Source organism: Carcharodon carcharias, chromosome 18 (assembly GCF_017639515.1).
Source record: "Carcharodon carcharias isolate sCarCar2 chromosome 18, sCarCar2.pri, whole genome shotgun sequence".
In the NCBI taxonomy this organism is placed as follows: Eukaryota; Metazoa; Chordata; class Chondrichthyes; order Lamniformes; family Lamnidae; genus Carcharodon; species Carcharodon carcharias.
The window spans coordinates 17,091,634-17,119,483 of NC_054484.1; the positions used below are offsets into that span (position 1 = coordinate 17,091,634).

At 42.3% G+C, this 27,850-nt stretch overlaps 1 protein-coding gene across 1 annotated transcript; it reads right to left on the reverse strand.

Moving 5' to 3' along the window:
* On the reverse strand, positions 1 to 27,850 carry mrpl39 (mitochondrial ribosomal protein L39). The gene is made up of 10 exons (XM_041211291.1): positions 27,595 to 27,850; positions 23,294 to 23,500; positions 19,918 to 20,057; positions 16,329 to 16,428; positions 14,429 to 14,496; positions 8,245 to 8,357; positions 6,773 to 6,838; positions 5,388 to 5,541; positions 3,816 to 3,863; positions 1 to 3,654 (listed from the first exon to the last, which is right to left on the reverse strand). Exons 1-10 carry the CDS (start codon positions 27,635 to 27,637, stop codon positions 3,604 to 3,606), a joined length of 990 nt encoding a protein of 329 aa, XP_041067225.1. The 5' UTR covers positions 27,638 to 27,850; the 3' UTR covers positions 1 to 3,603.

The following is a 27,850-nucleotide window of genomic DNA, read 5'->3' on the forward strand; positions in this document are numbered from 1 at the left end:
TAGTAGTTATGATTGACTTTATTTTCCAGAAAGAGGGTGACATGATGGATCAAATGGATTTTTCTGTGCTGTAAATTCCTACAGTAAAGCTGTAAAGGGTGAAATAATTGATCAACTGCACTAGGCAAGCAATAGCATTATTGAACCTGACATTAAATAACAAGAGATGGCAGAGCAGGTTAGAGCCAGGGAACAGAATGACAACAGTGATAACAAAACTTTGCAAAAAAAGAATAGCATCATTCAACTTTAGAAAGGTTATTTTGCTTCCTTCCTTCTCAAGTATAACAGTCCTGTTAGAAAAAAATGGATCTTGTATAGAACTGATACATATCAGCAGAAAAGAGAAACAAGAAGAAAAGAATTACAGGCTACAATGCAAGTTAAGCAGGTAGTGTGGAAAAAAAAATTGTCCCTATAGTATAAGAACAAACTTGCATTTATGTAGCGTCTTTCACAATCTTGAAGCTTCAAAGCACTTTATAGTTAATGAAGTGCTTTTTGAAGAGCTTTTTGAAGAGCAGGAACAGGTGGCATGGTAGAAGAACATGCATATAAAAACAAAGTAAAGGAGGTGAAGAAGCTGCTCGGGAAAAAAGAGAGCATGAAATTAGCATAGCAGGGGAATATTAAAATAAATATTAGGCATTTTTATATCTTCACAACAATCGAGTAAAAGAAAGAAATGGTGGGACCAATAAAAGATTCTAATGATGACACTTCAAATGATCAAGGGATAGAAAATATACTAATTTATTTTTTTCTTCTAGATTGTGACATCAGTATAGAAGTTGAACTTCCAGCACAGGAGCAGGGGACAAGCAGAGGAAGCACTAAGTCAAACAGAAATTTTGGATAAGCTGAGGGGGGAGGTTAAAGACAGAGAAGGTCAAGGCTTGGTGGACTTCATACAAAAGGATTTTATTGCAGCTGGCAAAATAAGTCATGCCCTAGTTGTTACATCTTTAGGAAATCATTAAGAATTTTCAGGCCTGACAAAGGGCACCTGAGTGAGATACCAGAGGAAAGCCAATACCCAAGGAACCAAGTCTCTGCAGGAGGTGGCATCTTCAGGACAGGAGGGGAAAAGGTGGGTTTGAGATTCCCTCTCCTCCCCATAGCAAAAATATTCTGACCCTTTGTATTATGATTATTGCAGTCGATATTATTTATTCTCTAGTCTATACCTAAAGGCTTCAGCTTTGACCAAAGTTACAGTCAATTTCAAACATGTCTAGAGAATCATTTAGTCTCAGAATGTATTGAGTAATTACTGCAAATATGTGAGGGTTATACTAAATCCTGTTTCCTGCCTTGTTTCTATTTCTGCACTTGCTTTATTCAACTCAAAAAAAATGTCTACCTAGCCTCAGGGCGTCTGGCAGTGTACTATACAACGTTCATGGCAGAAATGAATATCCTGCAATCCCTCACTTGGGAATTCAAAGAAAAGGGCTTGGCATTTATATAGCATCTCATCACATCACCTCAGGGCTTCACATGACAGTGGATAAATCATTTTAAGTGTGGCGACTTTTGGCATGGGCACCAACATGGCAGCTATTTCACACAGCAATAACAGACTGAGGTTCTTCTCTCCTAAAAAGCAAAGAACTTAGGGGGTGGGGGGGCGGGTAACCTTATAGACATCTTAAAAATTATGAAGGGGTTTGGCAGGGTAAACGTAGAGAAAAGTTCTCTCATGTAGAGCAGTCCAAAACTAGAGGGCATAATTATAAAATAATCACTAATAAATCCATAAGAATTTCAGGGGAACCTTCTTTACCCAGAGAATGGTTAGAATGTGGAACTCACTACCACAAAGGGCAGTTGAAGCAAATAGCAGAAGTGAATTTAAGTGGAAGCTAAATAAGTAGACGAGTGAAAAGGAACACGAGGATACGGTGAGAGATTTAGATAGGGAAGTTATCGTAGGAGGCAGCTTATGTGAAACATAAACACTATTATAGACTTGTTTCTGTAATTCCACTGTCAGAAATGAGGTGGGCAACTCATTAATATGTCAATGATGGTGCTGGCTGATAGAGGAATATTGCCCAGGGCAGGAGTTCTTGTTCAAATTGTAGTGACATCTTTAACAATAGAGTGTAACACAGATTTACCAGAATAATGCCTGAATTCCAAGGATTAAACTACAAGGAGAGACTACCCAACCTAGGGTTGTTGTTCCTTAACCTTCTAACTTTCAGGAGCGATTTGATCGAAGTTTAAGATTTTAAGGGAAATAGATAGGGTAGACTGGAAGTATTTCTGCTCGTTGGGGAGTTTAGAACGAAGGAGTACTGTTTAAAAATTAGAGCCCATCCTTTTACAAGTGAAATTAGGAAACACTTCTATACACAATAGGTTGTAGAAATTTGTAACACTTGTCTGCAAATTGATGCTAGACCAATTGTTCATTATAAATGAGATTGAGATTTTTGTTAAAAGGATTAAGTAATATGGAACAAAGGCAGGCATATGGAGATAGTTCACCAGCATAATCTCACTGAATGGTGGAACAGGCTTGAGGGACTAAATGACCTACTCCTGTTTCTATCTTAACATCCACCTATTCAACAGAACAGGTGGATAGGGTGTCTGTTTAATGTCTCACTACCTCTTGACAATGTGGTGGTGCTCTCTGCATGCTGCACCAGTGAGTCATCCCAGATCATTTGCTGAAGTGGAGCTTAAACCCACTGAGCCAAGCTGACAACTCGCACTGTTAGTTAACCTGGGGGCAGAAACTGTCCCTATAAATGCTGTGACCATTCAGTTAGTGGTCACAGGATATAGAACCCTGCATTATCCTCAGGATTAATGGATAGAAAACATTTTTTTTCAAAACTTTGGCTTAGCCAAAACACCAGCAAAGAAATAATTTTTCATAAATACCTAAAAGTTACAAATAGATGGAAATATGAGGAAAATCAAGTCCCAACCTCTTACTGGCAGGTTATCTCTCTCTCAGATAAGCACAGAACTACTTGAGGTTGCCTTTGTGCCTTAAAGGTAAGGTCTGACCTGGCTATGATGCCCCCTAAATTGAGCATCAGTTAATACTCACACCCAGATTTTCCACCTTCGAGCAGACAGAGTTCGTGCCAGGAGGTTTCACACTCATGGCGTGTGGTTTTTCAGGGCTGGGTACCCAAGAACTACCAGCCCCATGGAAATGTAATCCAAAGGATCAGCGTCTTCAAGAAAGTAGAGAAAACCTAACGCAGGCCTAACATTTTTTGTCCTAATCCCTACATAGCGTAATACAGGAGGCCATTCAGCCTAGCATGCATAAATCTGCTAATCAGTTAGTCCCAGTTCCCTATTATTTCCTTGTAACTCTGCAAATTTCTCCTTTTCAAATATATACATCCACTTTCCTTTTTAAAGTTACTATGCAATCTGCTTCCACCTCCCCTTACACAGTGCATTCCAAGATTACAAATTGCTGCATATATCCCTCTTTAACACAAGAAGCTCAATAAGAGTAATATCATATTTTACTGTGTACATAATTAGCCCATTTACTTAAAATTACAATTCTTATTTTTCGAAGCAAGTTGGTTGATGTCCCCTGCTCTGTCTCTTTGTGCAATCTGTTCACGATGCTCTTGCTTCCACTGTCTCTGTATGAACTTTGTCTTCTGTAATCTGCAGAACACAGAAAAAATAAGGAAATACAAAGCTTTTCCCAATAGCACATCAAATAGCACCATCATTGGATACAAGACAAACCAATGTCTAATAATCAATTGTGTTACACTAAAATAAATACACAATTATCAGAATTAAACTGAACTTATTCAACTCACCAGTTTTTGGGATCGCTGCCTTAACCTTTCCCACACAGCGAAGAGGGTCTATGGAAAGGGATGTGAATAAAGAGTGGATAGTTACATTATAAGGAACTGAAGTGGAGAAATAATCACCAATTATGTGGACATCCTCAAAAGGATTAAACTACAATTTGAATCCATCATTATGTAACAATGAGCCATAGGGTCTTCAGAAGAAAAAGGAGATAAAGAACTGCTTTCTTTTAAATACCCTCAGGATGAACTGAAGCAAGCCTGTCTAACTCTCAGCACGCAGGCCAGGTTGTGGCCCCCAAGGCCCCTGGACTTGGCCTACCAAACTTGTTGGATATTTAACTGACTTATGTGAAAAATGCTGTAAAGCTGTTCATCCAATCCAGGCTGGTTTCTCTTTGCATTTGCTGCTGATAGGCTCACTAGCTTCTTTTGTCAATGACTTTAAATCTGTGTCCTTTCATTCTCAATCCTTTCACAAGTGGGAACAGTTTTTTCCCCATCAACTCTGTCCAGACCCCTGGTGATTTTGAATACTTCTTTCAAACCTCCTCTCAACCTTCTCTACTCCAAGGGAAACAGTCCTAACTTCTCGATTTGATCTTCATAACTAAAGTTCCTCATCCCTGGAACCATTCTCATAAATCTTTTCTGCACCCTCTCCAATTCATATCCTTTCTAAACATGTGGTGCCCAGAACCAATACTTTAGCTGAGACCTAACTAGTGTCTTATACAAGTTCAACATAACCTCCTTGCTCTTGTACTCTATGAAACCTAAGATAGTGTATGCTTTAATAACCGATCCCTCAACCTGCCCTGCAATTTTCTTCCTTTCAAGTATTGATACAATTCCCTTTTGAAAGTTATTTTGAAATCATTAGGTTGTTATATTATGTACCTTGACAAAAAAGCCATCAAGTCCTTCCATGCTTGTGTATATGAGGCTTTTTTAAAAATTTTGTTTGCAATCAGTTTATTTTTTTCCACATTGGCCGGTCAGTCAGAGTGCAACATCTGCAATGAAGGGTTAAATCAGCAAAGAACTAATTCCTGCAGCTTTACCAATAACACTACAGGGCTATTTATTAAGAATGAACCAACTGCAGTTTGAAATTCAGTTTACTGTCAACATAGCTGTTCACCTTCCAATGCAGAGAAGCCACCTGCTCCTTGCCCTCTGCCACTGTTGCTCTAAAAGCTGTCCGTGCGCAGACCAGGAAACTGACCCTTCTCCACTTGTTCTCCAATGGAGAAAGGGTCTAATCTCTGCTCTTGTCTCCGGAGTCAGCATGTAGCTAATACTGCGATGCTTCAGTCACTGACACTACACCATTCTACAGTTAAATTGTTACTCATTTTACCTCCTTCCTTAGCTATTGGTAGCACCCTGATCGCTGTCCTGGTAAAGATCAGGTAAGAGACCAGTTATTGAAGCTGGACATAGACGCGGAACCACCACACAATACCAAGCAAAGCTTCAGGACACAAGTCATATTACTAATCATAACAAGACTAAATAAGAGCCATCACTACGAGTGATTCAAACACCTTGTCCACATTTGTGTCAGCTTACCTTCAGCTGAAGAGGCAGAGAGACTCCCTGGAATCTCCGTACCAGTCCAGACTGGGTTGTTTTCAGGTTGTGGGCAGCAGTAATCTCATACTGCGAGCAGACACTGGTCCTGGAAATGTGTGGTCCATCGCTGACATCTACAAAATCACCACACCTACAGAGACAGGCAGAGATTGAGAGGGTTACACTTATACTGTGAACATTCAAATGCAAGGGAAAGAACAGTTGACAAGGTTCACGCCATTCAACATACATTGCCAGTGTTATTATCAGGCTTATTTAGTGCATTCCTACCGATAAGCTATAAGCAAAAGCTCTTTTAAGCCAAAGCTATTATTGGGCCCTTAACATCAAATCACTTACACATTCTCACACTAGTCTGATTAGTTTAAATCCTTGCACAAGTTACATAATCTTTAACCGTTCTGCCAGTGGTTTTTCAGATCAAAATGTGAAAATGAGATTAAAATTTCACACCCACCATTAGACCTTACTGAAACCCTAACGATCACATTGCACTGCGTCATCCAATTCAACGGTTGGCTGTCCCCATAACAACAACCTACAGATCAGTTCAACACGGGACTTACTGTAGTCCTAAATTAAATGTTAAACAACTGTGAGATACCAGAATAAGGAACCACGTAGCTCAGAAGTCCCAGGGAAAGGGAAATCAGACATGTCAGGAGTGATGGAATACTCACCACGTGTCTGGATTGACTAAAGCTACAAAAGTACTCAAGAAGCCAAACATCGTCTAGGACAAAGGAGTCCTCTTGACTTTCAGCCCATTCACCAGCTTAAACATCCACTCTCTCTTGTCATTGGCAATAGCATGACTGCAGCGTGTAGCATCCAGAGGATGCACTGCAGTATCTTCAATAGCATCTTCCACCTTAACCACATGAATGTAGTAGTTGAAGACAGTGTCTTTACCATCATCTTCTTAGGGGCATAAGTGATGGATAATAATTGCTGTCCTTGGCACAACACCCATGTCACGAGAGTAATGTTTTCTAAATGAAGCATTTTCTTAATACATATATAAATATAGGAAAATTCACAAGCTGAAGCATGTCAGTGCAGGAGAATGGAGCCATTCTCAATAATTGACAGCAATCAGCAGCACTAAACTCTCGCAGCTCACATTAGGTGCAGCGGAAAGGGGGGAAATGGGTGGTGTCTCAGTTGCAGTGGCCTGTGGAAACTGGGTGCTCTTCAAAGTTCAGGAGGACATGCTACAAATTAACTCCTCATGCTCACTTTTACTGAGATTGCAGGGATAATGCTGCAGAAGATTGTTCTTCCTACTCCCCATATATTCCACAGTTGTGATGAAACACTGTACTGAGGTAGATGGTATCACAGAGTAAAGCAATTCTCACCTGTACAGCTTCACAAGTTTATTGGGATGGAGGGAAGCCTGCTCCTCAATCGCAGCTAACTTGTGCCTGTAAAGAAGTTCAGGCATGTTATGCATTCTGCACACAGATTGTCGATGCACGTACAAATTGTCAAATACACACATTCACACCCATAAAGCCACAGAAGTTAAGTATACCTGCATATTCATTGTCTCTGTGTGCACACAGAGACAATCACTGAATATATTCACAAGCCAATACCTATCATCGAGTGCAAACACAAACATGCACAACTATTCTTCAACTCAAATGAAAACCATCGAAGACAAGAATATATTAACATACCTATGCAATGCACTTCAGAATAGTCATCTCAGCTTCCCAATCACCATTTAAATTCTCTCAAATCAACAGTAGAAGGTCACATGTCCCAGGTAGCAGATAGCGCCCTCTCTGGACTCAAACACCAGGCATTTCCTGAGTGCCTGCCCCAAGATGCAAGAACACCACTTTGGATTTTCATTCCCCAAAGGAAATTGAGAATTCCCCAATGAGCACACATCCCAGATGTACTAACCCACTAACAGCCTTCTTGGAAGGAGGAGAACTGAGCCAGGCTTGCTTACAGAACAGCAGTTGCGCAGGTGGGTCCTAGAGCTCACTCAGGGCTGTTGAGTAAAACCTGAACACATTCAGACAGGCTGAAGGAACACAGAGGTGAAGCCATCAGCCCAGACCAATGACAGGCTTAAATGCTTCCCCACAATAAAATGTAACAAGTGTAACAATCAAGTGCAAAAGTAGAACGTCTGTGGAATAACAAGATGTGTGTCTGAGCAGTTGCCCCGTAGACCACTCCACCTTCCTTCCCACCCAATTAAATAATTTAGAACACTAATATTTCTGCTTTCATTGTGAATTTGTGTACCCTGACACTTGGTGGAATAAATTACTCCATCTCAAAGAAATTCAATTCTCAGGTCATTTGAGCTATTTACACCAGAACAATAGTAGGGCAAGGAAGTGAAAAATGAAAATCAGCCAGGGTTTCCGCTCCTGATTAGTAACTTCTGATGGAAAGTGAGTGAGTGCGTATGTGCATCCTTGTACACATAGCTCGGGGGTTTGGGGGGGGGGGGGGGGGGGGGGGGGAGTCCGCAGGTGGTGGTGAATCTGGTTTCTCTATAAATAACTGCATGGCTGAATAACACTGACAATCCCTATCCAAAATTCACACGCCAAGACTGGTCATTGGGGTGAGGTACTGGAACACCATCAGAGCCTGTGGAAATGTTTTGCAGCAACAGCCATCGGGGTAGGAGAGAAAATAAGGGGTGCCAGGGCAGAGGGAGGGGGAAAAAAGGGCGAGTACTAAACAGTGACGTCAGGAGTACACGATATGCAGTGTGCGACTGTCTTATAGGGCAAAACAGCAGCTGTCCGAGTCAGTTGGAGCTGTTCGGAAGTGACCGTTCAGATATCCTCATGCTTACTTGTTTTCCTCAAATATTTCCACCGCAACCTTTGGTGCCACCTCCAACGATTCAAAGGGAAAGTCTTTATGAATAAGCCGGTGAGCCTCCTTAGTGAGGGAATGCAAGTTCTCCTGGGTTATACAAGGCAGAAACACAAAGTTGAGAGAACACAGCTTACACATGTAAATAAATCCTACCCTAAACACGTGGAGACTGGCAGATCTGCTTTCAAAGACATAATGCCGTTCTACCCAAGACACAAGAAAATTCAAGAAGCAGGGAAGTTTGCAGCATAAACTTGTCATGTGGTACCTACGCCACATGGGCTGCAGAGGTTCAAGAAGGCAGCTCACCACTACCTTCTCAAGGGCAACTAGGGATGGGCAATAAATGCTGGCCCAGCCAGCGAAACCCACATCCCGTGAATGAATAAAAAAAAACAAGTGAGCGACCGCGCAGACCAACGTTTCTGTATACATGTTTCCTGTGGAAGATGCAAGTCTCTATCGAGAGCAAACCATTGCCATCAAATACAAAGTAAAAAACATAGAAACACAGAAAATAAGAGTAGTAAGACATTTGACCCGTCAATCCTGCTCGCCATTCAATATGATCATGGCTGATCCTCTACCCCAACACCATACTCCCGCTTTCACCCCATACCCCTTGATGCCTTTAAATTCCACAAATCTATCTATTTCCTTCTTAAATATATTCAGTGATTTGGCTTCCACAGCCTCTGTGGTAGTGAATCCACAGGTTCACCACCCTCTGAGTGAAGGGGTCTCTCCTCATCTCAGTCCTAAACGGCCTACCCTGTATCCCAAGCCTGTGACCCCTTGTTCGAGGCCCCTCACAGCCAGGGGAAACACCATCCCTGTATCCAGAGATAAAAACAAAAAACTGCGGATGTTGGAAATCCTTCTGTTGAAGGGTCATGAGGACTCGAAACGTCAACTCTTTTCTTCTCCGCCGATGCTGCCAGACCTGCTGAGTTTTTCCAAGTAATTCTGTTCTTATCCCTGTATCCAGTCTGTCCAGCCTTGTCAGAATTTTATAAGTTTCAGTGAGCTTCCTTCTCATGCTTCTAAACTCCAATGAATACAGGCCTAGTCAGCCCAATCTCTCCTCATACGACAATCCTGCCATCCCAGGAAGGTGAACCTTTGCTGCACTCACTCTGTGGCAAGTACATCCTTTCTTAGTTAAGGAGACCAAAACTGCACACAAAACTCCAGGTGTCCTGTACAGCTGCAGTAAGACATCCTTGCTCCTGTACTCAAGTCCTCTCGCAATGAAGGCCAACATACCATTTGCCTTCTTAACTGCTTGCCCCGCCTGCATGCTTGCTTTCGGTGACTGGTATACAAGGATACCCAGGTCCCTATGGGAAATGTTGATGTACATTCTATCACTATTTAAATAATATTCTGCCATTCTGTTTTTCCTACCGAATAACTTCACACTTATCCACGTTATACTGCACCTGCCATGTATTTGCCCACTCATTCAACCTGTCTAAATCGCCTTGAAACCTCTTAACAACCTCCTCACTGCTCACATTCCCAGCAAGTTTCGTGTCGTCAGCAAACTTGGAAATTTTACAAAAAATACTGGCACTCCTAAAAATAAAAATTGTTAAGTTCCCCACAGGTTCACCACATTAACCAGAAGGCCTCAGCTCCAACTGCTGGTCTGTCTTCCATTTAGCTGCTTTTAACCAAGAAAACAGTTGGATTAGGTTTAGGGTGACACTCTTCACTGTTAAGAGTTTGTGAGACTCATACTTTAAACCCTCACACTCGGCACCAAGAGCTATGGAAGTGAGCATTAGCTAGTTAGGAACTTCAGAAAAGGAAGAGAGTGAAAAATGTTAGAAAATTTTCAATTTTCAAAATTGAATACAGAACCCATCTGAAGGGAGACTCAGTGATGGACCAGAATGCTGGCCTCTGCAATTTCAGTTATAATCCAAGACAGACTGAAAAATCCCTTTCTCTGTTTGTTGTAAAGGTCTGAAAAATGTTGAGTTTGGGGTAATTCTGAACTAATAATTATTCCTCCCCTTCTTTAGATTCTGGTCCCACCTCAAATCATCCACCATTTCACATCTTCAAAATCAGAGAGTCAGGAAATTACTGGCACCTGCATTCTGGCATTCAATCTAAGTAGGCACTTGGAATGTATGAGAGCAGTTGGAGCAATACTCACAATTACATTCGCTGGATTCCAAAAGTAATTGATCGGATGAAAAACTTTGAGATATTTCAAGAAAGTGATATCAATGTAAGTGTGTCTTTTGTGATGCATCCCCTTTATACTCTCACTGCCCATTCAAACAGAAATTAAAAGTGGGGACACAATAGGAGTGGGCCATTCAACTCACTGGACCTGTTCAATTAGATCACGGCTGATGTATATTTCGACCTTATTTACCACTTTAACTCCATGCCCCTTGATATTCTTACCAAGCCAAAATCTCAGTCTTGTAAACTCCAATTGTCCCAACATCCACAACCTTTGGAGGAAAAGGATTCTAGATTTCTAATGCCAAGGTAGGTGTGTTAGCACTATATCCAGTTTTACACTCGCTCCAATATCCTAGCGTACAAACACGAGCAGCAGAGAAGCATAGAATTTTACAGCACAAAAAGGGGACCATTTAGCCTGTTGTGTCTGTGCTGGCTCTCCAAAAGAACTGTTTAATTTAGTCCCACACCCCAACTTTCTGCCCATAAGTCTACAAGTTAGTTCCCTTCAGATTAATTCCCTGCAAATGAATGTCCAATTACTTTTGGAAAGTTTTGATGGAATGTTTCTCCCACCCCTTCAGGTAGTGTGTTCCAGATAACAACAGCATGCTGTGTGAAATTTCCCTCTTGTTCTTTTTCCACAAGCTGTCCCTCACACCCGTTGTATGAACGTTGCTCCACCCAAGAATGAAAACACAAATCAAGCAGGAAGGCAAATACTCCAGGTAAAGCTACTCGTAAACCCCTTGAGATCAAGCAACTGTCCTGGATCTCCACTCCTTACCAGTTTCTCTAAACACGAACAGGGCTTTCTGTCATTTTATAGAGTTCTGCACTGTGGCTTTAGCCGAGATCACCATAAAGTTTACAGTTTACTGTGAGCGGAGTCTCCACTCTGCCTCCAGGCGACGAATTTCAAGTACTGCAGTGATAGAGGCTTTTTCCTATTCTCACAGCGGTGTCACAAGACTCAGGGCAGTCTGTGAGTAAGTGTGGTGAGGGTGCCACCATGTGGATAGAACATTAAACAGCACCTGCAGAAACACAGGCTTCTCAATAACAAGGGAAAGAATCAAGATGCTTTTACACCATTTGCTAAGACCATGCCTGGTAAGGGAAAGCAACCTCCATACTCTGCTGCCATTCTCCACTATATATCGAGTGTTATACCTTCTTATCCTTAAGCAGTCCCTCAGGAGCGAGGATTACTTGCCTCCTACCTCCTACCTAAAATCCACAAACAGGACTGTCCCAGTAGACCGATCGTGTCAGCCTGTTCCTCATTTCTTGCTATCTTGACTCCATTCTCTCCCCCCTTGTCCAGTCTCTTCTCACCTACACCCACGATTCCTCTCATACCCTACATCATATCAACAATTTCCAGTTCCCTGGTCCCAACCGCCTCCTCTTCACCATGGACGTCCAATCCCTCTACACCTCCATCCCCCACCAGGATGGTCTGAGGACTCGCCGCTTCTTTCTCGAACAGAGGCCCGAACAATCCCCATCCACCACTACTCTCCTCCGTCTGGCTGAACTTGTTCTCTCACTGAACTATTTCTCCTTAAACTCATCTCACTTCCTCCAAATAAAAGGTGTGGCTATGGGTACCCACATGGGCCCCAGTTATACCTGTCTCTTTATGGGGTATGTGGAACATTCCTTGTTCCAGTCCTACTCCGGCCCTCTCCCACAACTCTTTCTCCAGTACATTGATGACTGCTTCGGTGTCACTTCATGGATCTGGAAAAACGTATTAATTTTGCTTCCAATTTCCACCCCTCCATCATTTTCATGTGGTCCATCACTGACACTTCCCTTCCTTGACCTCTCTGTCTCAATTTCTGGTGATAGACTGACCACCAATATTCATTACAAGCCTACCGACTCCCACAGATACCTCGACTACAGCTCCTCACATCCCACTTCCTGTAAGGACTCCATCCCATTCTCACAGTTCCTTCGCCTCCGTCGCATCTGTTCTGATGATGCCACTTTCAAAAACAGTTCCTCTGACATGTCTTCCTTCTTCCTTAACCGGGGTTTTCCACCCACTGTGGTTGACAGGGCCCTCAACCGTGTCCGGCCCATCTCCCGCGCATTCGCCCTCACATCTTCCTCTCCCTCCCAGAACCACGATGCCACCACCAAACACATCTTTCCTTCACCCCCCCGGCGGCTTTCCGCAGAGATCGTTCCCTCCGGGCCACCCTGGTCCACTCCTCCATCACCCCCTACACCTCAACCCCCTCCTACAGCACCTTTCCAAGCAACCGCAGAAGGTGCAACACCTACCCCTTTACTTCCCCTCTCCTCACTGTCCAAGGGCCCAAACACTCCTTTCAAGTGAAGCAGCATTTCACTTGCACTTCCTTCAATTTAGTCTACTGCATTCGCTGCTCTCAATGCGGTTTCCTCTACATTGGAGAGACCAAACGCCGACTGGGTGACCGCTTTGCAGAACACCTTTGGTCTGTCCGCAAGCATGACTCAGACCTCCCTGTCACTTCCCATTTCAACATTCCACCCTGCTCTCATGCCCACATGTCCATCCTTGGCCTGCTGTATTGCTCTAGTGAAGCTCAACGCAAACTGGAGGAGCAGCACCTCATCTTCCGACTAGGCACTTTACAGCCTTCTGGACTTAAATATTGAGTTCAACAATTTCAGATCATGAACTCTCCCCTCCATCCCCACCCACTTTCCGATCCCCCTTTTCCCAATAATTTAAAAAATTTTTTTACAAACATATTTTTCTTTTCCCTCCTATTTTTAAATTTATTTCGATCTATTGTTTCATCTCCACCTTTGAGCCCATTTCAATCCCTTCCCCCCCACCCCACCCCCACTAGGGCCATCTGCCACTTGCTCGTCCTGCTTTCTACCCTTGATGTCCCCATTAGCACATTCTTTAGATAATATCACCACTGTCAACACCCCTTTGTCCTTTTGTCTATGACATCTTTGGCAGTCTCTACTTGGCCTCCACCTATCACTGGCCCCCTATCGAGCTCTACCTGTCCCACCCACCCCCCTCTACCAGCTTATATTTCATCTCATTTCTATATGTCTTAGTCCTGATGAAGGGTCATATGGACTCGAAACTTCAACTGTTTCCCTCTCCGCAGATGCTGTCAGACCTGCTGAGTTTTGTCCCAGTAATTTTTGTTTTTGCTCTAGATTTCCAGCATCTGCAGTATTTTGCTTTTACTTGCTTCCACTCAGGTTTGATGGGTTCTGAAATGCACGATACTCAGACAAATGACCAGAAGCTTGGTCAAGGAGGTAGGCTTTACGGAGCATCTTTAAGGGGGCAGGAGAAGAGGTAGAGGGGCGGAGAGGCTTAAGGAGGGAATTCCAGACTGTAGATCCTCGGCAGCTGAAGGCACAGCCAGGATAGTAGAGGATTAAAGTTGGGAGATGCAAGAGATGAGAATTGGCAGAACGCAGGTATCTCAGAGGGTTATAGAGCTGGAGGCGATTATAAAGATAGTTAGAAATTCACCAGAACCTGGAGATCTGCAAACTTCCATCACCAGTGGCGCTTAACCTTTCGCTGAGCTTGGAGCCGTGCTTATTTGCAGTTGATCTTGATCGTATTTATTTGCATTACATTTTGTGGCCCTAAAAGGAGCAGCTACTCAGGCATAGCTCTACCTTCACAGCAGAAAGTGCGTGGAAATTATATATAATAACAGGATTATTATTTCATCCCATCATCTTTGTTATCATGAGCACTGTCATAGCTGGTATCTAAAGTTAAGTTCAACTCACAGCACTTAGGGATAATCTTTATTTGAACTGGATACAAACACTGGAAATTCATTCAAATTCTAGGGTGTGTAGGTCAAAGGGAGATTGGGGAGGTGGCAGACTTACGAAATAAAATCAGAAAATGGCTGCTTGGGATCTCCAAGTAAGAAGGATGGACTAAGGAGCAGCACACTTACCACCGAGGGTGTCCAGTCATCTAGCCGTCTATCCAGTACCACATCATAACAGAAAGCTCCAGAAATCACTACGACAGAAAGGAAGTCTTACACTTCAATAATCTCAAGGTGGAAAATACAACATTACTTAGGAAAAGTGCGGTGCCTTTTTCAGGTCCTCAAATCCTTACCCGCTCAGGGCCATTGCATTCATGTTGGTGACTCTCAAGTACAATGAGGAGCGGTGAACACTGGACTTGTGTTCTGAGTAAAGATCAGGGATATCCCCCCACCATAGGAAGGGAGATATGCCAAGATTATACATCACCGCCAGTCAGCCTACTCCAAAACCACAGTCAATACCTCTTGACACTTGCCTAGGAGGAACAATAATGGCTTCCACCACCCCCATCTCCCCATAGAATCACCACCAAGGCTGCACAAAGTTGGACAGGAATGCCTCTCATTTCTCCATTGCCTCTTGTGCATCAGTTGTGGCTCAGTTGGTAGTATCCTCACTTGAGTCATATGGTTCTAGGTTCAAGTCCCACTCCTGGGCTTGAGCACAAAAATCAATGTGTCTAGTGCAGTTTTGAGGAAGCACTGCACTGTTGGAGATGCTGTCTTTTGGATGAGATATTAAACTGAGGCCTAATCTGCCCTCCCAAGTGGATGTAAAAGAGCTCACAGCACTATTCCAAAGAGCAGTGGAGTAATCCCTGGTGTCCTGGACAGTATTTATCCCTTAATCAACATCACAAAAACAGATTATCTGGTCATCATCACATTGCTGTTTGTGGGATCTTGCTGTGTGCAACATGATTGTCCTGTTTCCTACATTGCAACAGTGACTACAAAGTACTTCATTAGTTGCAAAGCTCTTTGAAATGTCCGGTGGTCATGAAAAGTGTTATATAAATCCAAGTTTTTTTTTCACTCCACAGGAAGTTATGCTGGGCTATGGTTCCAAAGTATCAGCAGCCCTCCATGTGACCACTGCTCAAGTTTGCCTGGATAGCAAGTAGGCTACTGAACTACAGGGGCATCACAGGACGTCCACTTACATGCACTCCCAGCCAGACAAAAAGGGAAGCAAAAAGTCAAAAGCCCAAACTGATTTCCCCACATTGACTTAAGGAACTTTGAAACCAGTTGTACTGCTTTCTTCACCCACCCAGCTGAAGTGAGCCAATTCAAAACTGACCAGAGATAAAATCAGGGATCTTGCTGCTCTTCAGCTCAATGCCACAACAGGTTGCATCCTTTGCATTGACGGTACCCATTTGTTGCACCGAGAGAAGAGCTGAACCCAGCACCATCCTCCCTGTCAGTGGGGGGAGGCTCGTGTGCCCGACCAAACTGTCTCGAGACACAGTCCCGGCCGGCATGGTCACCGACTGTGATTTTGGAATAGGCTGACTGGAGGTGATGTATAATCTTGACGTGTCTCCCTTCCTATGGGGGGGAATGTCCCTGATCTTTACTCAGAACACGAGTCCAGTATTCACCGCTCCTCATTGTACTTGAGAGTCACCAACATGAATGCAATGGCCCTGAGCGGGTAAGGATTCCTGGCCCTGCCCTATTATAGAACAACAGAACGTACAGCACAGAAACAGGCCATACACAGCCCAACAAGTCTATGCTGGTGTTGATGCTTTACACGAGCCTTCTCCTGTCCCTCTTCATCTAACTGCATCAGCATATCTTTCTATTTCTTTCACCCTCAAGCATTTATCCAGCTTCCCCTTAAATGCGTCTATGCTATTCACCTCAAGTACTCCAAGTGGTAGCAAGTTGCACATTCTCACCACTCCTGGAAGCCAAGAGAACAGTAAATTGACAGTTGGATTAATCTGGCCATAACTAAGAATGACAGACGATGCTGAACTCCGTTTCTTTACAAAACAGTATACAGTACCTGGTACATGTGGTGCTCTGATCAGTTCAACATGGTACTCATCTTTAAATGCTGTTTCAAGGACATAACCCATCATCATAGCACATGACCGCCAATAAGCCTGTTAAATAAAAAATTGCAGAACAAGCAATAAATCACATCTTCACAAACACCACAAAACCAGGAGGGTACTGGGAAGGGCTTATGTAAAATCTTCATCCCACCCTTAAATAAATGAAAGAATAACTCTTGGATTCTTCTTAATTCCGTCAATTCCTTTTTTTTTGTATTTGCCCTACTCATTGGAATCTCTCCTTGATCCCATATTTTAGCTGCTTGGTCTCAAGTCTCAGCTGCTCCACAATGACTAACAAAGGGCAAAATAAACAATATAATTGGATAGGCACTTTATCATTGTTCCTGGGACTTTGCAGGCACAGAAAAGCTTTTGTACTTAACCCCATATAACTGCCACGAGTATGACATTTTGGTGACAATAAAGTATGACATAAATGCAGGTCTTTTTTTTTTTTAAAAAACTTTGTCTTCTGATCATCAAGAGGTTCGCCCAAAGAGGGAAACTGGGGGAGGGGGTGGGGTGGTCGGTTACTGGTGGAGGGAGAAAAGTTCACCTCAGCTTTCCTTGCAAATTACCAGAGAGTAGTAAGTTAACCCCCACCTCAGGTGAGGCAAAGTAGGAGAAAAGGGATTTTTTTTTTAGTTTTTATAAAGAGGGCTTTGAGAGTTACTTTTTAAACTGAGATACTTTGATGAAGAGCCCAGACCCACACGGTGTGGGAAAATCTGCAGTTCCCCTCCGGCTAAACATTAGGAAGACCAAAGCCAGAATCTGTCACCACCACCTACCAATATCAACTCTGTAGCCTTGCCATAAATATTCCTCTTGGCCCTGTTTGCAACATTGATGACCTATTCAACCCCAAGCAATGTTTCCAAACTTGACTCCTCTCCATCACAAAAAGACTGTCATCTCACATAACATCATCCACTTCTGTCTCTACCACAGCCAATCAGTTGAGGAAACCCTCATCCATCCCTTTATCAACTGTTCCAATGCTGTTCTCTCCATAGGTCTTTAGCTTTTCCCAAACTCCAAATCCTGCATTCTATCTCACACCAAGTCTCCTTGTCCTCATTGACCTCCATTGGCTCCCACTCCCACATGACCGCATATTTATAGAATTAAATCTTTTTGTTAGGGGATCCGTTTCCAAATTGTATTCTCTAATTTTTTTTTTGCTACACTACCCTTCAATTTCTACCTTAAAGATTCTTTAGGAGCAAGATTTTGACTCAGGCTTATCAGAAGATATCTGGAAGTCTATTCTCTCTCATGTACATTCCTCATCTGTATGTGCAAGACATGGGTTGCTACAATTTAAAATCTTACATCGTATCCATTTATTTAAGGTGAAATTAGCTAAGATAATTGATCCAACCTATGATAAATGTCATACTGCCCCAGTCTCTCTGATTCATGTGTACTGGTGTCCCAAATTGGCTTTGTTTTGGACACAAAATTTTAGATCACTCATTTTCAGTATCAGCATAGAACCTTCTCCTAATACAGAACTCTTTGAAGTGGAACCAAATGGCTTCCCTCTTACAAAATTCAGACTGATGTACTTGCCCTTTCAACATTATTGGCTAGACATATTATTCTATTAAATTGGAAATAGTCTGCCCTGTCTTCTTTTACTAATTGGATACGTGATCTTATGCAGAATTTTAAAACTTGAGAAAATAAAGTGCACCAGAAGAGGCTCCACTGATGGATTTTATGTAGCTTGGCACTTTTCTTATATTACTTTGAGAAACTACAGCTCTCTACTTTTATATAATTGACCCTAGTTAGATTGTATGTATTATATCAGGTGAAACTATGTCTGACCTATGATTGTTGTTGATTTTTTTTTTCTCTTTCCTTTTTCTTCTTCTACCCCTTACTTCTCTTTACCTTTCTTTCTCTTTTTCTTCCAAATATAAGTGTACTGAATTATTGCTGTACTGTAAGTTTTTTTTTGTACGGTTACTCATTATGACTGTTGTTAAAATTAAAATTCTGCACATGAAAAATTCTTGCATGTGTGTAAATTCTTTCATGGCCTTGTCACTTCCTTTCTCTAAACCTCCTCCAGCCCTACAACCTTTCACCACATCCCTCCAACAAACACTGTTCCTGACCTCAGACCAGTAAAGCCAAAACAAAAGCCACACTTTAGAATTCCCCCTCTAAACTGCACTACTATCACCATCCCTTTGCCTTCCTAAAATCAACCTGAACCATGTACGTAATCGTCTTCTCCCAATAACTCATTAGCATCCGATTCTGATTATACCTCTGCAAAAGCATTTTGATCCATGTTCCCCATTTTAAATGTTTTATACAATTGCAAGCTGTCTTTGTCACAGTAGTGGTAGCTGTAATAGTGCAGAGCAAGGTTGAAAACAACCAGATAGAAGACCAGGTAAATCAGGGAGTAGTGATTTGATATCACCTACTAAAACTTTATAACACTGAGGGAGGGGAGAAATTTCACAATTTCAGCATCTTGATAAGGAATGCCACAAATAAGAGACGGTGTGAAAAGCCAACGTGGCGAGGTTACAGAGTGGAAGATGATGCCACATTCAGTGGTCTGACTGAACAAAAGTGAAAAGTTCCCAACAGTAATTGCCAATGTGGACAGGTAAACCTAACAATGCAGCACAAACAGTACAGCACAGGAACACATAATGAACATAAGGAGAGGAAAAGGGCAAGGGGAATGAACAAACAGAAAGATGCCATCATAAGTAGTCAGTTGTTTGAATCTAAGAGTTCCCAAAGGTAAGACTGGGTGTGTGGTGAACAGCATCTGTGTAAAGCAGTGACACTACAGAAGGAAAGTTTATAAATAATTCAAGTTCATGGAAAACTATTTCAAAGTATAGCCAGTATTGTTGATTTCAACTACGGAAACATGAAATATAGATATGTGCTTCCCAGCGTGGGTCATCTACAGAGATGGCATTTTGGTCTGTGCTCATAATTACAGGCTTGTCACTGCTGTGAGCTATAGTGAGAACTATTTGTCATGATGAATTAACAGCAACGTGACAGGTATCTATTGGCAGAATGTTTCTACTGCCTTCTTTTATTAAACTCCCTTTTTCTCAAAGGAAAACCAGGTTATAGCTGACAGGTTCACTATGGAAGGGGGCAGTGTGCAGAGCAGCAAACAAGTATCATCTTCATAGTCATCTCCTGCCAAAACATCTCTAGGAATTACAGTTGGACAAATTGGTTTTGTCTCAACACCCTTCTCCCAGCAACTGACTTAAGCAGAAGAAAACATTCCCCAATGGCTCCATCATTCAGGAAAATAGCCAGAAGTGTGGAATTGAGCCAGGAGGATTTCAAGTTCAATTCTTGCCTTTAGAGCTAGCCGATCTGATTTGCAGTACCAGCAAGAATGCTATAATTGGCTTGGGTTCTAGGGTCAAGGAAAAAAAAATGAAGCTGTAAAAATTCCGTTCCTTCACACCCCCCCCCCATTGCCACCTCTGTCCACACCACCCCAATGGAACAGTAGAGTAGGGTCCTTACCTTATTAACTTCTTCTGGGTTCTCATCCTTGAAAGTGAGGAACTGGATGTCACAAGATTTGTTAAGGGGTTTATACATATCCCATATTTCGCCATCCACCAGTGCAAGTATAGAACGTTTTACACACCATTCACTCATATCTGTGCACAGGGATAAGGAACGGTTGGAGGGATTACAGAATGGAGCAGCTTACGTTTCTAAAAGCACAGAGGATTAATTTTACAAACACCAACAACTGCATGCATTCATATAGCTACTTTAGCACGGTAAAACACCCCAAGGCGCTTCACAGAACTTAAAGCAAAATTTGATACAGAGCCATACAAAGGTATATTGGGACAGCTAACCAAAAACTTTGTCAACAGATAGGTTTTAAGGAGCCAGTTAAAGGATGAAGAGGGTATTTCCTCCCATCCTGCAACTACCTCATAGGCCAGTTGAAGAGGAGAAACTACAATCCCGGACTACCTAGCGACCAGAGAGACTCAGGTTTCCTTTACCGGTTTTATTCAAGCATATGCAAGGGAGCCACAATCATTCCAAAGAATGAAGACCCAGCTGCTCCCAGATTGATTACATTTAATTACTTTTGTACTTTGTCTTATCACAATACATTTAAGTACATTTGAATACATCCAATCGGTAACCTACACATAGATACCATTTTAAAACTATCCTATTGAGTACATAAACATGTGATTTTGCTAACCAATTATTCTAAAGGGTGTATACATAATTATATTATCCAATCAAAATTAAAACATGTACACAAGACCTTGGTTCTCACAATTCAAGACTGCCGTTGTTTCATCAAAGACCACTCTTGTCTTTGTATGTCCTCCCATATCTAAGCTAAACCATCTGCCCTGTCCTTCTCTGAGAGAGGAGTATACCTAAACTAACTTTTTGTTATGCTTTATCTCAAGTCCAGCTCTCAAGGCTTCATCGCATCGTTGCACCACTTGAATGGTTCTGCCTGTGACTGGACATTAGCTCATCTCTTAAAACTGTGTAAATCACACAAACTCAAAGCTCCTATGTGTGCAATGTACATCTGCTTACCCTCAGCTGTAATTAGGTTTAACATCCATAGCTGCTTGGAGATTTTAAGTGCTCTTCAGTAACTTCTTACAGTGTTCTCATTTAGCTATTTTAATTTTCCCCTAACAAAGGAGGAGAAAGGTAGGTGGGGAGGCAGAGGGGTTTAGGCAGGGAATTCCAGGGTTTAGGGCCCAAGCAGCTTAAGGCACTGCCACAATGGTGCAGCAATGAAAATTGGGGATGCGCAAGAGGCCAGAATTGGAGAAGTGTAGAAATTGCAAGGGATTATAGAGCTGGAGGAGGTTACAGCAGGACATGGCCATGGGTCAATATGAAGAGAGTGAGAATTTTAAGATTGAGGCATTGCTGGAACAGGTCAATGTCTCTACATAGCCTTTGACTCGATCAGCATCATCCTCCTATAAAATCTTTGCTCTGTTTTCCAGTTCAGAAGGACTGCTCTTACTCAGTTCCACACTCACCCATCAAACCAAAGTCCAAGAATTTCCAGCACTGGCTTCTCACAAGTTCCCACACTGTGACCTCTGCTGTCTTTCAAGAATCTATACTTGAAGCCCTACTCTTCCTCATCTACATAATGCATCTTTGCGGCATCATTAGATATGGGATTAGCTTGCAAACATTCAATGACAATACTCAGCCCTGCCCCTCTATCCTCTTTGCCCCCTTCACTGTATTTTCTGTCAGACTACTTATCCAGTCTAAGATTAGCCATAATTGCCTCCATTTGAACATAAAGACTGAAGCCCTTTCTTCAGCCCCTTCCACAACCTTCATTCCCTTGACACTAATGCCAAACCCCTCCTCAACAAATTTCTCAGGTTCAACCAATGGGTCACAACCTCTGTGACCCATTTGACATTGAGCTGGTTTTACAACCCCACATGCACCTGCATAATGACTGGCACCCATACCCACTCCCATAATAAAGATTGCCTACTTCCATCTCCATGGCATCTCCTACCTCAACCCATCAACTGGTAAGACTCATCATATCATTATCACTTTCAGTATTGATTATTCCAAACTTCAGCATATCTAAAACTCTCTGTTCAATTGTTGGGGAACATATCTTCAAGAATTGTATTTTTCTTTTAAAACTTGGAAGGGCGTTGCGTTATTTGGGCACTTTTTTTTTTATAAAGAAAGGTCATAAATTCACCTTGGACCATGAGCAAGCATGCCTTTTCCAATAAATCACCTGACCTGCATGATACTTGAAGAGGAAAGCTATTTGCTATTTGAACCACAATCACTTTAATTGATGGGGGGGAAAACTGGTTTAAAGGCAAAGGCCTAGTGATTTACTGGAAATCACCTGGCAGAGGAGCTTTGTTTTGAGCTTGTTTTTTTGTACTCATTTAGGAACAAACTGAGAAGGGGAAAGCTGCCCAGCTCACACTCTCCTTGCCATGCCTGAAATAAGGTGGTAATCCTTATCAGAGTCTGGCTTTGGAAACCCGAAAGGCTGAGACAAGGAGGATTGTTCCGGCTCTATTTTCTTCCACTCCAAAGCTCCAATGGTGAGAACCTCCAGGCATCTACTGGGACTAATGATCTGTCTTCATACGAGGGAACTCCAGATCATCAGTGTCAAAATCTTGCAAACTTTATCCTTTGTTTCATAAAGTATTTTCTTCAACTGCCCATCTCTGCAAAGACCCTATTCATTAGGCGTGTGTGCGCATGCATGCGTGGGAAATTTTAAGGGAGATAAATAGTTACACTTCCAGATCACAAATTGTTATTAACCAGTTCTTGCAACTTGTTTTAAAGAAAGAAGTTTCATTTTATAATAGATCAATTATTCTGAGTTTATTTTTTAATTCATTCATGGGATATGGGCTTCACTGGCTGGGCCAACATTTATTACCCATCCCTAATTACCCTTGAAAAAGAAGCCTGGTTAAAGTCTCCTATATTCCGGGTCTAACAGTAGCAAAAGTAATTCATTGGCCACCTTGCTGAATGAATTAAACTTTTAAACTAATAGTGGAGCTAAATAAACTGTACTCTCCTCCCACCCTGGTCGTAACACAACCACTATCTCATAGCAAGTCCTGCTCACCCATCACATCTCTCCTGACTGACCTACAATGGCTCTCGTTTCCCACCTGCACCTCCCCCCACGCCCACCCACTCCCACCCCCGCCCTCACCCTCACCCTCACCCACCCCACAAATAACTCCAATATAAAATTCTCATTCTCTCATTTAAATTTTTTCACGGCCTTGCTCCTCCCTATCTGCAACAACTCCGTGATGGGAACTCTCAAAACCTACACTGCTTACTAATTTATCGAGCACCTACTTACGCATGGCACAGTTGTAGGGAGTGGAAAGGCCCTTGTTCATGATGAAGACGGTTCCAGTATCAGGCATTCCCATATGTTTAACTTCGATTTTCTCGACCCGCTGGACCAGTGCTCGCTGCCTGGTTTTCTCCTTGTCAAACAGCTCGCTGCGCCTCAGAAGCCGTTCCGTGCTCGTCAAGCGTGATTCTGTTGTTGTCGAAAGAAATCCTGGACAGAAAACAATACAAAAGGCTGATCACAGAGGCTTACAGCACAGAAGGAAGCCATTTGTTCCATCATGCTGTTTGAAAGAGCTATCCAATTTGTCCCACTTTCTCCCCCCTGCAAATTCTTCCTTGTCAAGTACATTTATAATTCTCTTTTCAAAGTTATTATTGAATCTACTTCCACCTTTCAGGGAGTGCATTCCAGATCATAAAACGCGCTGCTTAAAAAAAACTAATTTCCCCTCTGGTTCTTTTGCCAATTATCTTAAATTTGTGCACTTGGGTTTATAATCACTGGGAACAGTTTCTCACCATCTACTGATCCATCAAAACACTTTGGTGTCAGGTGCCACCCTGATATTGCCATGACACAGCCCAGAAAGCTTCTTCCATATTGTTACATCAAACGGTGGAAATCAGCAACGACATAGGTTAAATGCAGGGAAAAAGTTCCTCTACGCTGTCACATCAAGCTCTGTGGTGCAGCAGCAGCAATGGCCATAGAACTCTCTCTCTATCATCCCAATGTTAATCACAACCCAGCAAAGAAACCCCTACAGCACCAGAATGCATGGGTTAAAATTACAGCCATATGCCTTGGCTCAATTAATTCCCACTCTCTGACCTTACTTTTATATTTCCACCATATAAATTCATATGTTGTCATTTAATTTGGGACTTGCCTATGTAAACCTGTCACACTAAAATTACACAATCTGCCTGCAGTGGCCCCGCAACAGCTGCGCTAGCAAGGTGTAATAGCAACAAAGCAAACTGAGGTTCAATAAACAGAAAAAGCAAGTTGATGACAAATGTCAGGTCCAAAATACAGTAGAAAACCAGACAGAATGTGCAGGGTGCAGGTAATATCAGCAGGTAACATGAAAGGGAAAAAAACTTTTATAAACGTATAAAAAGAGTATAAGGAATTATGTGATCGATTAAGGACAAGAATGGAAATCTGCTTGTGGAGGCAGAAGATACAAAGTACTCGCTTAGTATCCATCTCCACAAAAGAGGAGGATGAATTAATGTCATGGTAGGAGGGAAGTAGATATATTAGGTAGTATCTTTTTAGTTTTAATTATTTTATCCTAAGTAGGTCAAACTTAACAAGTCATCCTTTTGAAACAGGATACATCCAAGGTTGCTGAGGTGGAACTCACAGATGCTCTCACCATAATCTTCCAGTCCTCCTCGAATATGGGAATGGTGCCAGAGGACTGGAGAATTGTAAATGCTATGCCCCTTTTCAACTAAAGGAGGGGAATTAATCTGGTTACTTCAGTCAGTTTGACGTGAGTGATGGGTAAACTAATAGAGACCAAAATCAACAACAAAATTAATTCTCGCTTGGAGAAGTATCATTTAACAAAGGACGGCCAGGTTTGAGAAAGGCAAATTGTGTTTGACTAACCTGATTGACTTTCTCTGATGAAGTAGCAGAGCGAGCTGATGAAGGTAGTAAATTTGATAACGCACCACAAAACAGATTTATTTTGAAAAAAAGAAGCACATGGTGTGGAGCAGTGGGTCATAACTTGGTTATGTAATTGACTAAAGGACAGGAGGCAGAGATTTGGCAGCGATAGATGGTTTCTTAACAGGAGCAAATAATGTATTGGAGTCCCGTCCCCACCCACACCATCCCACCTCCCCCAGCACAACAACAACAGCATCATTTATTTTGCACCTTCAACAACTCATCCCAACTTATTTCACAGGAGTGTACACTAAGTGACGCTTGGAGATATTCGTACAGGAGACAAAAAAAAGGTAGGTTAAGTAGCATCTTAAAGAGGAGGGGTAGAGAGGCTGAATGAGGGAATTCCAAAGCTTAGGGCCCATGCAGTGAGGGCACAGTCGCCAATGGTGAAGCAATTAAAATCAGGAATGCGTAAGACACCAGAATTGGAGGAGCTCAGAGGTCTCGAAAGGTTATAAAAGTGGTTTAGGTTACAAAGATAGGTATAATCTGATCAGCTATCATGGCAAGGCAGTAGAATATTGGTATTGTCACTGGACTAGTATTCCACAGACTCAGTGTAATACACTGGGGACCCGAGTTCGAATCCCACCAGGGCAGGTGATGAGGTAGCGAAGGCATGGTAGCTAAATTTGCAGGTCCACACAAAGCTAGGTAGGAAAGTATGCTGTGAAGAGGACATAAGGAAGTTGCAGAAGGATATAGATAGGTTGAGTGAGTGGGCAAAAATTTGGCAGATGAAGTACAATGTGTGAAAATGTGAAGTTGTTTACTTTGGCAGGAAGAGTTAAAAAGCAGAGCATTGCTTAAATGGAGAACGACTGCAGAATTTTGAGGTGCAGAGGGATCTAGGTATTCTAGTGCATGAGTCACAAGAAGTTAGTATGCAGATACAGCATGTAATCAAGGCTAATGGAATACTAGCCTTCATTACAAGAGGAATTGAACATAAAAGTAAAGATATTATGCTTCAGTTTTACAGGGCATTAGTGAGACTACATCTTGAATATTGTGTGCAATTTTGGCCTCCTTATTTAATGAAGGGTGTTAATGCATTAGAGATGGTTCAGAGGAGGTTTACTAGATTGATACCTGGAATGAGTGGGTTGTCTTATGAAGATAGGTTGGACTGGCTGGCTCGTTTCCTTTGGAGTTTAGGAGAGTGAGAGGGACAAGGTGGACCCGGAAATGATATTTCCTCTTAGGGTTGAATCCAGAACAAGGGGACACTGTTTTAAAATCAGGGGGCACCCTTAAAGGGCAGAAACGAGGAGATTTTTTTCTCTGAGGTTTGAGAGACTTTGGAACTCTCTACCTTAGAAGGCTATAGAGGAGGGTCATTGTTTAAGAGAGAGGTAGATACAATCTTGCTGGGCAAGGGAACCAAAGGTTAATAGGGGTAGATGGAAGCATGAATTTAGTAATACAGTCAGATCGGCCATGATCTCATTGAATGGTGGAGCAGGCTTGACAAGCCAAATGGCCCACTTCTGTTCCTATTTCATATCTTTGTATGTAAAAAAAAATCTGGAACTATTGTCGATTGTCATAAAAACCCAACTAATGTCCCTTCAAGAAGGAAATATGCTGTCCTTACCCAGTTTGGCCTACATATGACTCCAGACCCACAGCAATGTAGTTGACACTGAACAAAGGCAAATAGAGATGGGGCAATAAATGCTGGCCTAGCCAGCAATGCCCGCATCCCATGAACAAATAAAAAGTACAATTTAGAGAGAACAAAGGTACCTGGGTGTGCACATTAATAAATCTTTAAGAAGATAGGGCAAGTTAATAAGGCAGTTAAGAAAATGTATGGAATATTTGGCTTGGTAAATAGGGACACAATATAAAAACAAGGAAGTTATGGTAAACCTTTACAAAGCTCTAGTACTCAGCTGCAGTATTGTGTACAATTCTGGGCAACATACTTCAGGATTAGTGTCAAGGCCTTTGGTGAATACAAAGAAGGTTTACCAGGACAATACTAAGGGTCAGGCAGTTGTTCGGTGGACAGATTGGAAAAGCTGGGATGGGTACTCTTTAAAGCAAAGAAGATTAGGGGAGACCTAAGTATTATAAAAATTATGATGTTAATAGATTTTCCCCAGCTGCTCTATTTTTCCTCTGTCAAATAGGGCAGAAACATAGATCACAGATTTAAAATAATTGGCAAAAGAACTGGAGGAGCTATGAGACTTTTTTCACATAGTGCTGTTATGAAATGCACTAGCTGAGAGTGGTGGAAGCAGATTCCATAGGAACATGCAAAAAGCAAAAGCACATATACATGAAGGGAACTAATTTGCAGGGTCATGGGGGGGGGGGAATAGAAGGGAATGGAATTAAATTGGACTGTTCTTTAAAAGGGTCATCAGGGGCCTGATGAGGCAAATAACCCCCTCCTGTGCTACAAAATTCTATGATTGAAGGCTGTATTGTCTTGAGAATTATATTATATCTATTTCACATTGCTGATTCCATCGAACTGCATATTATAGCTCGTATTGAAATTATAGCTTGTAATGCATGTGGTAAATTTTCAGAAACACTAAAGCATTAGAAGTAAGGGTATGAACAGAAGGCGGAACTGAATGTCAGATACTCACTATCACGGGGACCCAAAACCCGACGAACGCAGCGAGCAGCCATGGTGATGGAGTTGGGGAGCGAACACCAACGACCGACGACCGATTCACGGCAAAATAATACAGTCGATCGCCCGCAAAAACGAGACCGCTACCAAACCGCACCTCCGCCACTGGCTACGCCCACGACCGCTAAAGCTTATTTAAACACCCTCGCCCCTCCAAGTCGGCTGACCCACTGCGCCTTCGCGTCGACCTGACGTACGGGGCGACTGAC

Excerpts from the sequence above, each read along its gene's own strand:
- mrpl39 (XM_041211291.1), bottom strand. The coding sequence starts at position 27,637 with ATGGCTGCTCGCTGCGTTCGTCGGGTTTTGGGTCCCCGTGATA. Across the intron at positions 5,542-6,772 it reads AAACTTGTGAAGCTGTACAG|GTGTGGTGATTTTGTAGATG; the intron begins GTGAGAATTGCT and ends CTGTCTCTGTAG. Across the intron at positions 3,864-5,387 it reads CTCTGCCTCTTCAGCTGAAG|ACCCTCTTCGCTGTGTGGGA; the intron begins GTAAGCTGACAC and ends CCCTTTCCATAG.